Raw genomic sequence first — 12,031 nt, forward strand, 5'->3', positions numbered from 1 at the left:
GCAGCAAAGCTTTGCATTTCTATATAAACAACAGTGAAACTCATCATGATGCAAAAAATTCTTGTTAAATACTCTTTAGGTTGATAGTGAGATATTTAGCAAGGTAGTTGCAGTGACTTGGGATGCTTATGAATTTGAGAACCTTTCCATATTTATTTCTGTATTAAATAAAATGCTTTGAAAGTCCTGTGAACAAAAGGCAAAACTCTGTCCAAGAAATAAAAATAAACTTTGTAATACTGCCAGAATAAATATTGCTGAAGCATCATAAATTGATTTCCTTTAAAAAATAAAGAAAAATGTGTGCCATTTGTTGCCTTAACCATGATGGGCTTGCTTGTGTGTTTTTCGCTTTGGCCTCTCTTGTAGCAGTTACCCACGGAACATTACCGTTGCATGTTGCCTTTGTGATGTACTCTCTTGGTTAAGCTGAATGAATTACTTTCACTGAGAATACATGATTGCATTGGTGTTTTCTTATGCCTTTGGAAGGCAGGAAAACTTAAATGTAGTCAATAATTGTCCAAATATATGTGTGTTTCTCTTTTAGTGGAGGCGATAGTGGAGTTTGACTACAAAGCTCAACATGATGATGAGCTGACGATCACTGTAGGTGACATAATCACCAATATCAAGAAAGATGATGGAGGCTGGTGGGAAGGACAGCTCAAAGGCAGAAGAGGTTTGTTCCCTGACAACTTTGTAAGAGTGAGTACAAAGTGGAACTGTTCTTGTGTTGTGTGTATAAGCTTTATGTACTGTGTTGTTCAGGCTAAATACTAGCCTTTATATCATAACATCTTTTATATCCAAAACCATAATATATTGCATATACACATGTATTGTATATACACATATACTGCATATATAGAATGCAGTGTTCTATTGAGGCAATGTTACAAAGAAAAGATTACTTTCTTTGCACAGAGAAGTTGAAAATAAAAGAAGCTACCCCTACATTTCTCTGCTGTTCAATGATAATATTTGACTTCTTGGTCTGAGAACAAAGTGGTTATTCTAGAACAACTTTGAGGTTATTGCATTTGAAATATTTGCTCTTCCTTGTAACTGATTCTGCTTTTCCAGAATGCTTTCTTAGGTTTTATAGAAGTTTTTTTTTGTGAATGTTTGTTCACAAATGGCTAAACTGGTTGAGAATAATTAGATTTTTCCATACAGTTGCCTATAAAAACTTTTTTTAAAAGCCCATTAATTTGTATTCACTTAATATACCAAATAACTTGCAATAATCCTTGTTTTAGGACAGCCATTCAGAGGTTTAGAAAGAAATTCTTTTTTTTACAGGGCATCTGTGTGTGCACACATATGTCTGCACATATGAAGCCAGCTATTAGTACCTCTGGGCCTCCTTGATTTGTCATTGCAGACCTAGGCTGTTAATTTCTATAAACCTCCATAAACTTGGCTCTCCACTAAGGAAAAGAGACCAAGAACTACAATAAAATACATAAATAGATTTTATGATAATCTTTTAGTACAGCTTCAGGGGAGCTTTGGTACTTCCCCTTTTTGAAGGGTAAAAGTGTCTTTCTTTTTTTTTTTTAACTTCATCTAACTGTTTAAGCCTGCTGTGTGTTTAGGCATATGGACATAATGAAGTAATTTCATTTTGCTTCAATAGTGCTGTGTATGTCAAGGTAACTGGGGGAAGTGGTCTGGTTGTGAGTTTAGCCAGCCCACAGTGGGGGGTGTGCGGGTGGACACGGGAGCCTCAGGTGTTTCTGAGGGGACAGACATATACCCTGATCCTTGCTCCTGTCATTTTCAAGAAGAAAGAGCAGCTCTGTGTCTGTCAGGCAGCAAAAATTAGGAGCATGCAAGGGCCTCAATGAGACTAAAGGGCGTGGTGGAGGACAATGAATAATCTGTTTTTTGCTAATCTCTGAAAATCCACACTTTGGGCTAGGGGAAAGAAACTGGTTTGGTATTCATTGTGTATTGGTAATATTTTTCTGCTTGAGCTCTGGTGAACTGAACTGTGGGACAAATGCAGACTTCCTGTAAGCTTTCTCCTGGCTGATATTTCAATCTGCTGCTGATTTTAGGAGGTATTGGATTTAGTGTTCTAAACAAATGCTGTCTATGAATTTCTATTATGAGAATATAATAATCTAAAGATTTCCAGGTTTACGCCATTAGTACCTAACTCTAAGACCTCTTCTTTCCAAAATTACTTCAAACTGTGGCAAAGTCACATAATTGAAATATAAATAGCTTTTTCTCAATAGAAAGTTCTAAAACAACAGTAAATGGTTTAGATTTTGTCTTGTCATGAAATACCACTCCCTGCTCTTTCCTTCCTGTCATCTTTTCTTTTTTTTTTTTTTTGTATTTATTTCTTTTTTTAATCAGCATCCAGGGCTGTTTTCTAAAGAACTAAAAACCACATTGTGTTCAAGCTGAGAATGAGGAAGAATTTAAAGTCAAAGATGTTTTTTTGTTTTTTGTAGTCAAGCATTTTCTCTCTAAACTAGCTAAGATGGAGTAGAAGACACACACTTACTTAAAGTAGAGTTAATTTATGAATCTCCTGACTGAAGACCTTTATTTTTCTTGTTTTTCTTGTGTAAATCTCCTAATGGAGAGCTATAGTCAAAACAGCAGTCCCATTAGAAAGCTTGTTGAGCATAATCACTCTGCCCAGTAAGATTTTAAGCAATTGTAAACTTTCTGTTGATTATGGAAATGTTTTAAGAAGTGAATGCACTGTTGGGCTCACCAGCAGTCAGTTTATCCCATTGGCAAAGTGTGTGTGTCAACAAAGTAATAGAGAAGCAGGCGAAAAGGGATGCTAGACATGAGTAGTGGACTTGAATGCAACTCCAAATTCCTATTTCTTATCAAAATTGGTTCTAAGAGTAGTTGAGAAAGTTATTCAAAGGTTAAAAACTACAAATGAAATTCTTGAGGTACTTTGCATTCTACCTTCAAGTGGTGGGAATAATTTCTTATGGAGAAGAGCTTTAACTTCCTGTGATTTTATTTCCTTTTGAATAAATTCATGGTGATGTTCTGAATTAACTGTTGGGGTTTGCAAAAATTGAATGTTTGGGCTGAAATGAAATCATGGAATTAACACTGTTAAGAGTATGGAATGGTTTCTGTTAGCATTTGTGCACAGATTCTGGGAGTGCAGCTTGGAAGAAAACAAGTAGAAATCAGAAGGGGAAATATTAGGGAAATGCAGTATATTGGAATGTTTATGAAAAGATATTCATTTGAAATGTTACTTAAGAAATAAATCCCCCGTATTTTTCAAGGGAATGTGAAATAGGTTCTGAATGTGGAAAAGACTTTTGGAGTTGCCTGTAGTAAAAGTGTTTTTAAATTTCTTGGAATAGGTGCAAATTAGGAGACCATTGAAGAGGAGTTGTCTGAAGACAGATGTGAGACAGAAAGAGGAAAGGGGAGGTAGCAATGATATACGTGAAATACAGACGCAGTTATTTTTTTTCAAGGGACTTTTTTTACGAAGTTTTAGCAGAGGTGCTTCCTGTTCTTGAACCTACAAAACAACTGCTCTGAATTTTTTGTATGTTTATACATACAGCGACGAAAAACACGGATTCATACCTTTCTTATGATCTGAAATTCAATATGCAAGGCGTAACAGAGAAGGTATTTGGAATTTATTTTCTGTTTCTTTTTTCATTGCCTAGTAGTCTGTGGCTATGGCCTCTCGGAAGATTTTGTGGAAGAGGTTTGTCTAAAGATGAGAAAAATCTTTGGTCTCTCTTCAGGATCGAATTTACCTCTGTCAACATTTGAAGACACTTTTTTGTTAGAGATAATGGTACCGAATGTATCGTAAGAAATGCATGAAAGTGGATTTGGTTGTTGTCTTTTTCTGTTTCCTTTCAATTTTTCGGGCAGAGAAATAGAAGTACAAATGGAGAATTATGTACTGTTCCTGGTGTCGGTTTTAATTCTCAGTTATGCAGCTGACAAAGAGGAGGTATCAGGTGTGATTGCAGTGTTGGTCATTTATATGATATAAAGTTGGTTTTCAATGTCTTTCTAGCTTGAAAACTTCAACTTGAAATCCATGTTCTACAGTGTAAAACTGTGTTTGTAAGCGAGACAGATTTTGCTGATAGCAGATGAAGCTGTAGAAAGCAGGAAACTGGTGCAGAGCCATGCTTGCTGGCTTTAATTTTCAAAGCTAATTCTATGTGGGATTGAATAGTGTTATACTGGTAAACGGAACCTGCTGCCTGTAACAACCTTAAAGCTTCTCTGTACTCCAGAGGACTTGCCAATATTACTAGCAGAATTAGAGAGGTAAATTTATCTTAAGCAAGAAGTGTAGTGGTAGTTGTTTTTGAAATTCTGGTGCATAGCTTGTGTTTCAAAATCAGTGAAATGGGACAGGGATTTGTGTAAATGTACTGCTGCCTCGGGTCAGAAAAGCAACCTGGATTTCTTGTTATGCAATGAGGATACAATCTTTAAATAGTGCACATTAGTTATAGAATGTCAGGGATGTTCATGCTGAATCGTAATTACATGGTTACATTATCTGTTGCTTGTCATTTAATTTTCTTCTCTGTATGGTTTGTTTGTTTTTATCACAACCAGCTAGAGGTTGTGGGGGACTTGTGAGTGATTTCTCGCTGAGACCCTTGTGCTTGTTACACACCCCTACCCATCCCTGTTCGTGCTTTCAAAAAACCTTTCATAAAACAGGTCCTGTGCACTTGCAGGGGCCCTTTGCAGCTGTAGTTTGGCTCCTGGGCAGGAAAAGAGACTATTTCCCATGTTTGAGAACACTTTGGTTCCTACAGTGTTTTCTGCTCCCCTAGCTGCTGCTCGGTACCTGGCAGGGCAGAGAACTGACCAACTCCTGTTGTCCTTCCCTGCTGATTTGCCACAGACTTCTGCACTCTCTGGCACCTCTGTGACTTCCTGCCTTTGCTCTGGGCTTTGTAGGTTCTTTGAGCCTTCACTGCTTTCCTCAGCAGTCTGAGTACTATTAATTAAGCGTTGTCTGGATCAGCTTTGCCTCAGTAGCCACTTGCCGCGGGTTCAGTCCCTACACAGGCCATTCACTTAAGAGCTGCACTCTATCCTTGTGGGTCTCTTCCAACTCAGAATATTCCATGATTCTGGGAAAGCTGTGGCATGAGCAGAGGCACTGAGGTTATATCCAGACTAGGGAAATTATTTCTGTCTGTACCTAAAAAGACAAGTTGCTTTATGGGTCAATGGCTTGTTATGCTGGGGTACTTCTGATTTGTTTTTTTGGGTGGTTATTTTTTGTTTTGGGTTTTTTTTTGGTTTTTTTGTTTTTTTTTTTTACATACTTGGCAGGAATTTGCAACTCAATTAATAAGCTTTTTCTTTTGTCGTTGTTTGAAATCTTACTAGAATACTGTCTACATATTTGTTTTCAGGAACTGTTTTAGATCATGGGATCCTAACTGAATGAGAGTCAGGAGTACTATCTTCTTATTCCAAGTTTTGGGTATGGCCATTAAACTTGTTATACTTATGGTGAAATGCAAGACAGTAGAATCATGTGAAAATGTTGTCTCTTTGAGTTTTTGTTTCTGTCATCAGCAATTAAGATTTTGTGAGGAGAAATGTAACATCAGAGGGTGTAATTACTTATTATTGCTGCTGTTATTGCTCTTACATTGGTGAATGTAAAACTAGTAGAACAAAATCTTTGTCTCCCAGCCCATCTCCTCACAAAGACACCGATTGACCAAGCTGGTCTTGTGCCAGTCAATAGTCTCTGACTTGGCTGTGTTCACTCTTATAAGGGCGTTGAGCACAGAGCAATGACAGCACTCTGGGCTGTCCTGGGTGCCCAAGGCGAGATTACAAATGATGTCACACCTCAACCTGTTCATCTGGATTCAGAGGAGGTGAGGGAGCTCCAGTGAGGCAGCTGCCCTGGGTGTTTGGCCTGGAAGTGATTTGAAACTCCCTGGCAGCGAGGGAGGCTCTTTACCATTCCCTGTCCCAGGGAACTGGTGATATTCCCAGCCGGATGGGAAGCGCGCCATGCTCACTGCAGTCGGCAGGATGGACCCCGTACGTTTATCATGGGAGCAAGTGTGGATTTGGCTGTCCTGTGGGGAACAGTTTGTTGGATGTGTTTTGATGGCAAGCTTTGAGGGGAGGGGCTACTCAGGGGAGTGTGGGGATGTGGAAAAGAGAGAAAAAATGGTGGTGGTTTGGGGCTGTCAGCTGTTGGATGTTTTGTGGGAATTAGCCTTTAAACATTTTATGAAGTATGTGAAAGTAAGTAAGTTTTAAGTACGTGCAGGAGTCATGTAGTGAGCACACAGTAATGTGAAGCTTCAGTGTTAAGGTGTTTACTTGTTTTTAATGACTAGTACATTATATTGCAAAAAGTAACCTTCTGAAAAGACAGTGGCTTACTTGTAATTATGTATTGATAGAACTGATGGAAATTCTGCCATGGATCCAACTCCTCCCATGGCACGGGGATTTGAGCTAAATGGTCTTTAAGGTCCCTTCCAACCCCTAACCATTCTACAATTTTATGAAATTTATGAATTTGAAAATAAAATTTATTTCTTTTCATTCTTTATGCAATATAATTACAGATGTCTAAAATCGTTCTTAATTAAATACACATAATACTGCTTTACTGATAGAGTTAATGTGGGTTGTATCAATTAATATACAAAGGAGACTCAATTATTTCCTCTTCTTGTTCAGGTTGGTCATTTGTAGTGTTAAGAAAACCTCAGTAGACTATTCCTGTTGAAAATATGCTGTTGTTTAAATTGTAACTTACAAGAAAAACCAATTTGGGCTATAAGGGAAAAAACCCTCTTTTATTTCTTTCTTCCCTTTCTGAAGCTCCAAACCATGAGAAGAATCTAATCAGAGATTGGAACCCAATGTGCCATCTAGAATTTATATTTTCAAACATATAACTTCGTTCATGCTGTAATAGAATAATTCTTTAAAGTAGCTTCAACTTATTCAGAACTTAGTTATGTATTATTATTTGAAGTGTGTGTTATATGGAAAATTCAATACAGTTTTGGCAATAGCCTCTTAAAGTAGTCATAAGGATTTATAGAATTGGCAGGATTAGATGGTTCATAGCATTTCTCCAACCTAGTCCTAAAAGGTTGTGAGGCAAAGAGAAGGTGTCTTAAACTTATATTCTCTCTTCCCTGAAATCGGTTTTCTTTTTTTTTTCCCCCTCTGGCAACCTTACAAGCTCCAGATGTTTTTATTTTCTCTGTGTGTGGGTAGATATGTTAGTAATACATGTATTTTGGTCTGATTCATTTTCACACTTGGTGTGGCAATTGTTTTACTGTTGGAGGATGCTGCTGTGAGAAAATCTTCTCTGTAGGTAGAATCTGTAGAGATGCTTAGCAGTATTTGCATACAAATGTCTTGCAAAACATACTTCTACAGTTTTGGATTTGAAGAGAGTACAGCTGTGTATCTGATTTTTCCTGACAGGACCAAAAACCTCATTGAAATTCTTAAAACATAAGTTCCTAGAAATTGAATTGTGGTTCAGTCTCACTGCTGTTTGAAGCTAATGTGAGAATACTTGTCAATACTTCCACCTTCTTTGCAGTTTAATTACAAAGCCCTCAGATGGATTCCCTCAAGTTTAGGAAATATTATCTGATTTTAATGGTTTTAATATTTGTTTGCAAAAAAGGGTGTAAGAGAAACAGTATTCTGAAAGCCTCTGGCATACCTGCAGCATTTAATAATCATAATGGTGAAAGGTTGTGCTTCAGTCTTAGCCTGCCAAATAGTCCACTTACATAGCTAAAACAATACAACCTGTGTCCAGACTTCATCTACTGATTGTCTTTCAGTTTATATGACTTAAGTGTTAACAGTAAGTAAGAATGAAGATGACAGCAAGAGGGATGAGTAGAAAAAAACCTGCTGCTGCTATGAGTTAGTGATACTCTCTAGTTCTGATCAAACACTACAATTTATTAACAGTAAGTATATGTGCGTATGCGGGGTTTGTTTAGTGGTGTTGATTTTTAATTTATTTGGATTTTCGTTGTTGTATTTGGGGTTTATTTCTATGTGCAGAAGTGCTGATTTTCCTGAATTATCATGTATAGACAATGTAACAGTTTCTATGTTTTTATAAAATGCATATCAACTGGAATGACAAACTATTTGCATTATCTGCTGTTGAAAGTATTTGGCTAATTAGGTATCTTTGTGTTCTGTTCCTGTAAGTGCTGCAATTTCCTCCTAGAATCTTTTGGGTACTGTTTGGGAAGCTGATGGTGAAGACAGTCCTTAAAGGGTCCACCATTTCCTGCCATCACCTAATTACTAGAACATCACTCTACTAGAATTTCACTGGCACTGTTATTAAAATTATAAGATGACAAAGTATATTAGAGCAGTTTAGGTTTATGAGCAGAGAACATGTTGTTCTCTTCAGAGCTGGAAAGAGCCGAGTGTATGCGAGCCTCTTATTCCTCATTTTTTGGCTTTGTTAAAGCCATATGAAATATATCATTGTTTATATATAGACACTCTAGTTACTCAGTTACCGTGGAAAAAGGCAAAGGTGCAGGAAAACTGCCATAGGATGGGTTATTTACTCACTCTGACTTCAGACTTCTTCAGCGATGGATACTTAGTGGCAGTGGTTGTGACAGGAAGTGGTGAGGGATGGAAGGAGAACAAGTAGAGCATACATTTTTAAAAGTAACATTGGTACTTCCCACCCAGGGAGAAGGAACAAGGCAAACCTTTCATTTTTACAGAAAATGGTAATGACTTTTGCTTTTACTGAGGTTTTTTTTTGACTGGGAATATTGAGAGTAACAAATGCACACAAGCCATTCAAGAATGTGCAAGCTGTTGAACGTATGTATCTGGTGCTTCACAGAACCTTGATTTGTCCATTTCCTGCTTGGTGAGGGCTCAGTCACCTTTTGAAAGATTGAGTCAGTCCCTGTTCTTCCAGAGAACTTGTGTTGGCCTTCCCACAAGCAGTAGGCCAGTATTATCAAAAACCCTGATTAAAAACACCCTTCCAACAGATACTGTCTCTAAAACAGAAACTTCTTTCATAATTTTCATGACTGCTCAGCAGTAGCTTACAAGCTACTGCCACTGTTTTGGCTGGCTCATGATAACCAGCTTAGCTAAGCCTTGGTTTCCCTTTTAAACATGCTTTGGTGTGTTTAGGCAGCCTGATTTGTCTGTCGGTATTATTTATTAATCGATAACACAAACCAAATGAAAACATTTTTAAATCCTTTTGGCTGAAAATTCTTCTCTTCCTACTTGGAGCCGAGAGCATTACATGATTCAGCTTTCCTTTTGCCACCTGTATTTATCAGCTTTTTGATTGATTGAAGGATTTTTTTCATTTTTGTTCCCTCACCCCAAGCTTCCTTATCCCCCAGGACCTTGCCAGCAGGTGAGCAGGCTGCCTGTCCTAGTGCATGGTCCTGTCATGTTGTCTTCATGGCACTACAGAGACATGCTCATACACTGTCATCAGCCATTGCCAAATCACTGGCCCAATGGATGCCTAATAATTAGAGGTAGAAGAAAGTAAGATGCAAATCTTAATGTTTTCTTTATGCTTCCCCAGTGTCCCACAGCTCAATTTTTTGTACTATCAAAATGTAATCTGTTCCTCCTTTAAAAGACTCTAAATTGACCTGAGTTATTCTCCTTCCAGGATTGAATTAGGGAAATATGGATGGAAAAATGCCTGTAACTCAGAGCTACCACATTATCTATCTTGAATAAAAAATAGCTAAAATTCACCCACCAAAAAGCTGCATGCATGTCTCAATGTAGCTTTCAATGAATTTTTAAATTCTTCTATTTTGTTTTAGAAGAGTCTAATTCTAAAACTTAGTTGAATAGTTGCTATATAATTTGTTTCATTAAATAAAGCACTTACAAGTGGAACTCCCTGAAATGTAGTGTTGTGCAGGTAGAGAAGGACATATATTCAGGTTTTTACTTCTGTTCCCACACGACTTACTGATTTTGCGACCTTCAGTTGATTTGTAATGCTCTGTGGTGTACTTGCTGTATTTACCTTTCTTTGACTCTGACTCTGTCCTTTTAAAGTGAGAGAACCTGAAGGCCTATGGTTGTGAATTCGAGTTCACAGATTACAGAATCACAGAATATTCCAAGTTGGAAGGGACCCACAAAGATCATGAAGTCCAACTCTTAAGTGAATTGCCCATATGGGGATTGAACCCGCAACCTTGGCATTATTAGCTCTCATGAACAGATTGTCACAATTAGTGGTAGTTAATTCAAAAGCAAAACCTGGTTTATTGCTGATGTTTTGTAAAAGTACAGAATGCTAAATTTCAAGTAAAATCCTGGAAGGAGTTAGGATTTGAGTTACCGTGCTGTGAGATATCTCCAGGACTTTTCCCTGCAGAAGAAAAAATAGGTACTTTGAAACCTTTCAGTGGTTCACTGAAGTTGATGGAATGACAAGGAGAATACAACTCTTTACATGCACCAGTGCTTGTGGGACTGAGCACTGCATTTCATAATCTTTAATTGCTCTGTGGTTCTGCACAGAAAACTTTCTATTTTCTATATTGTTAGCCTATGTGTTTTTACTAGGTTGTTTGAACTTCTGCAGCCTGTCATTCAATGTGAAATTTTTTTAGAGAGTAGTCAAACTGGTGGACATCAGAGGAAAATTTTGAGTAAATGGAGGGAGAAGAGTGACTCATTAAACTGTAAAATAAAAGCTCTTTCTCAACCTGTAATCCCTTTCCAGGTGTATTCCAAAATTAATATATATGTGCCCATGCAGTAGGCATGCATGATGTATGTGTGTTGTATGCAGAAATAAACCTGGGTCTAAAACCACAACATACAAGTTAAGGTATAGGAAATTATTTTTAAAGGAAGTTTTATTTTACAAAATAAAGGAAATTTATCCTCTGGTATCCACTAATTCAACACTTTTTACTCCACTAAGCAATTGCATAAGGATAGGGTTTTTTCTGTATTAGAGTTTGCACAAGGAAGTAGCATGTGTTGCTCGCCCTTCTGAACCCTGGTGACACTTGCAGTGACACTACTGTTGACCCCGTTTCTTTGTGCTGGGATTTTTACCGTTGCATTTTTTCCTTAGTGAACATTCAGATATTTAGAAAAGGGTAGTTTTGGTTTCTTTAAGCTGAATATACTGTACTCCCAGTAGGTGTTCTATAAGGCTCATGTGTTTCCATTAGAAGCTGCCCTTCTCTTCCCACTTTCCCACCCCACAGCTTCTGTGTGGGTTTTATTTTCTCATGAAGCTGAAACTGGGCGTACAGGTTCCAGGGCTGAAGAACTCCTTCAGGGCTTCCTTGCTCATGCCTGGAGTTCCTGTAATGTGTTGGTAACCTGCCTCTCCAATCTCTGTACTATGTCCTGCTGCTGTCAAGTTGCAGCTCCATTACACTGAGCACTGTAAAGAATGAGAGAAAATATTAATTACTGCTGTGTTAGAGAGAGGTTTTTATTTGAAGACTGTTGTATTAGTGGAGGTTTTCTCAGTCACGCTTTTGAGCCTGTTTGTACTAAAATGAGATTCTCAAGTCCTACCAATGAAGAGTGTATCTGGAAGGACAGATAGGGAGATGGGATTTGAGTTTTTACAACCAGCAGCACCAGCATTTGCTAATGAGTGCTAACAGATGTACTTGTTTTCTACTGATGTTTTCAGACATTCATAAAGTGAAAACAGGATTTACAGGGAGAGGCTAAATTACTATCTCTTACTAGATTGCGTTGTTGGAAAAATTGACTAGGCTCCCACACTCAGAATCCCCTCATCAGATCTGGCAACAAGCAATGAAATTAAAGATAAATACTGGCTACAGGCAATTGTTTTTAGTTAAAGACAATTAATATTAGCTGGTTAGACTGCTTGAGAGAAAAGGGAAGTTTGCATCACTGGAGCATGATACAGAGTAGCAGGGGGAGAGGTGAATTTTATATTGTGCTGCCATTATAGTGACACCACCTTTTTATTGAACTTCAT

The 12,031-nt window shown here is 37.8% G+C and overlaps 1 protein-coding gene across 6 annotated transcripts in view; it reads left to right on the forward strand.

Annotated features, from left to right (window-relative positions):
- Positions 1 to 516: 516 nt before the first annotated feature.
- The window catches only part of SH3KBP1 (SH3 domain containing kinase binding protein 1), a 189,173-nt gene continuing 177,658 nt past the window's right edge, over positions 517 to 12,031 (forward strand). For 3 of the 6 annotated variants that reach the window (XR_001860063.1, XM_017728444.1, XM_017728445.1), the window contains exon 1: positions 517 to 708. Coding sequence is in view for 5 of the 6 variants with exons in the window: in XM_017728444.1 (XP_017583933.1) it covers positions 532 to 708 (177 nt within the window). In the remaining variant the exon portion in view is untranslated. Of the gene's footprint in view, positions 709 to 3,575; positions 3,640 to 5,942; positions 6,061 to 12,031 lie in introns of those variants that run through there. The other 3 variants (XM_017728447.1, XM_017728446.1, XM_017728449.1) reach the window with 3 other exon arrangements.

The sequence above is a fragment of the Corvus brachyrhynchos genome, unplaced genomic scaffold, assembly GCF_000691975.1.
Source record: "Corvus brachyrhynchos isolate BGI_N302 unplaced genomic scaffold, ASM69197v1 scaffold11, whole genome shotgun sequence".
Taxonomy (NCBI): domain Eukaryota; kingdom Metazoa; phylum Chordata; class Aves; order Passeriformes; family Corvidae; genus Corvus; species Corvus brachyrhynchos.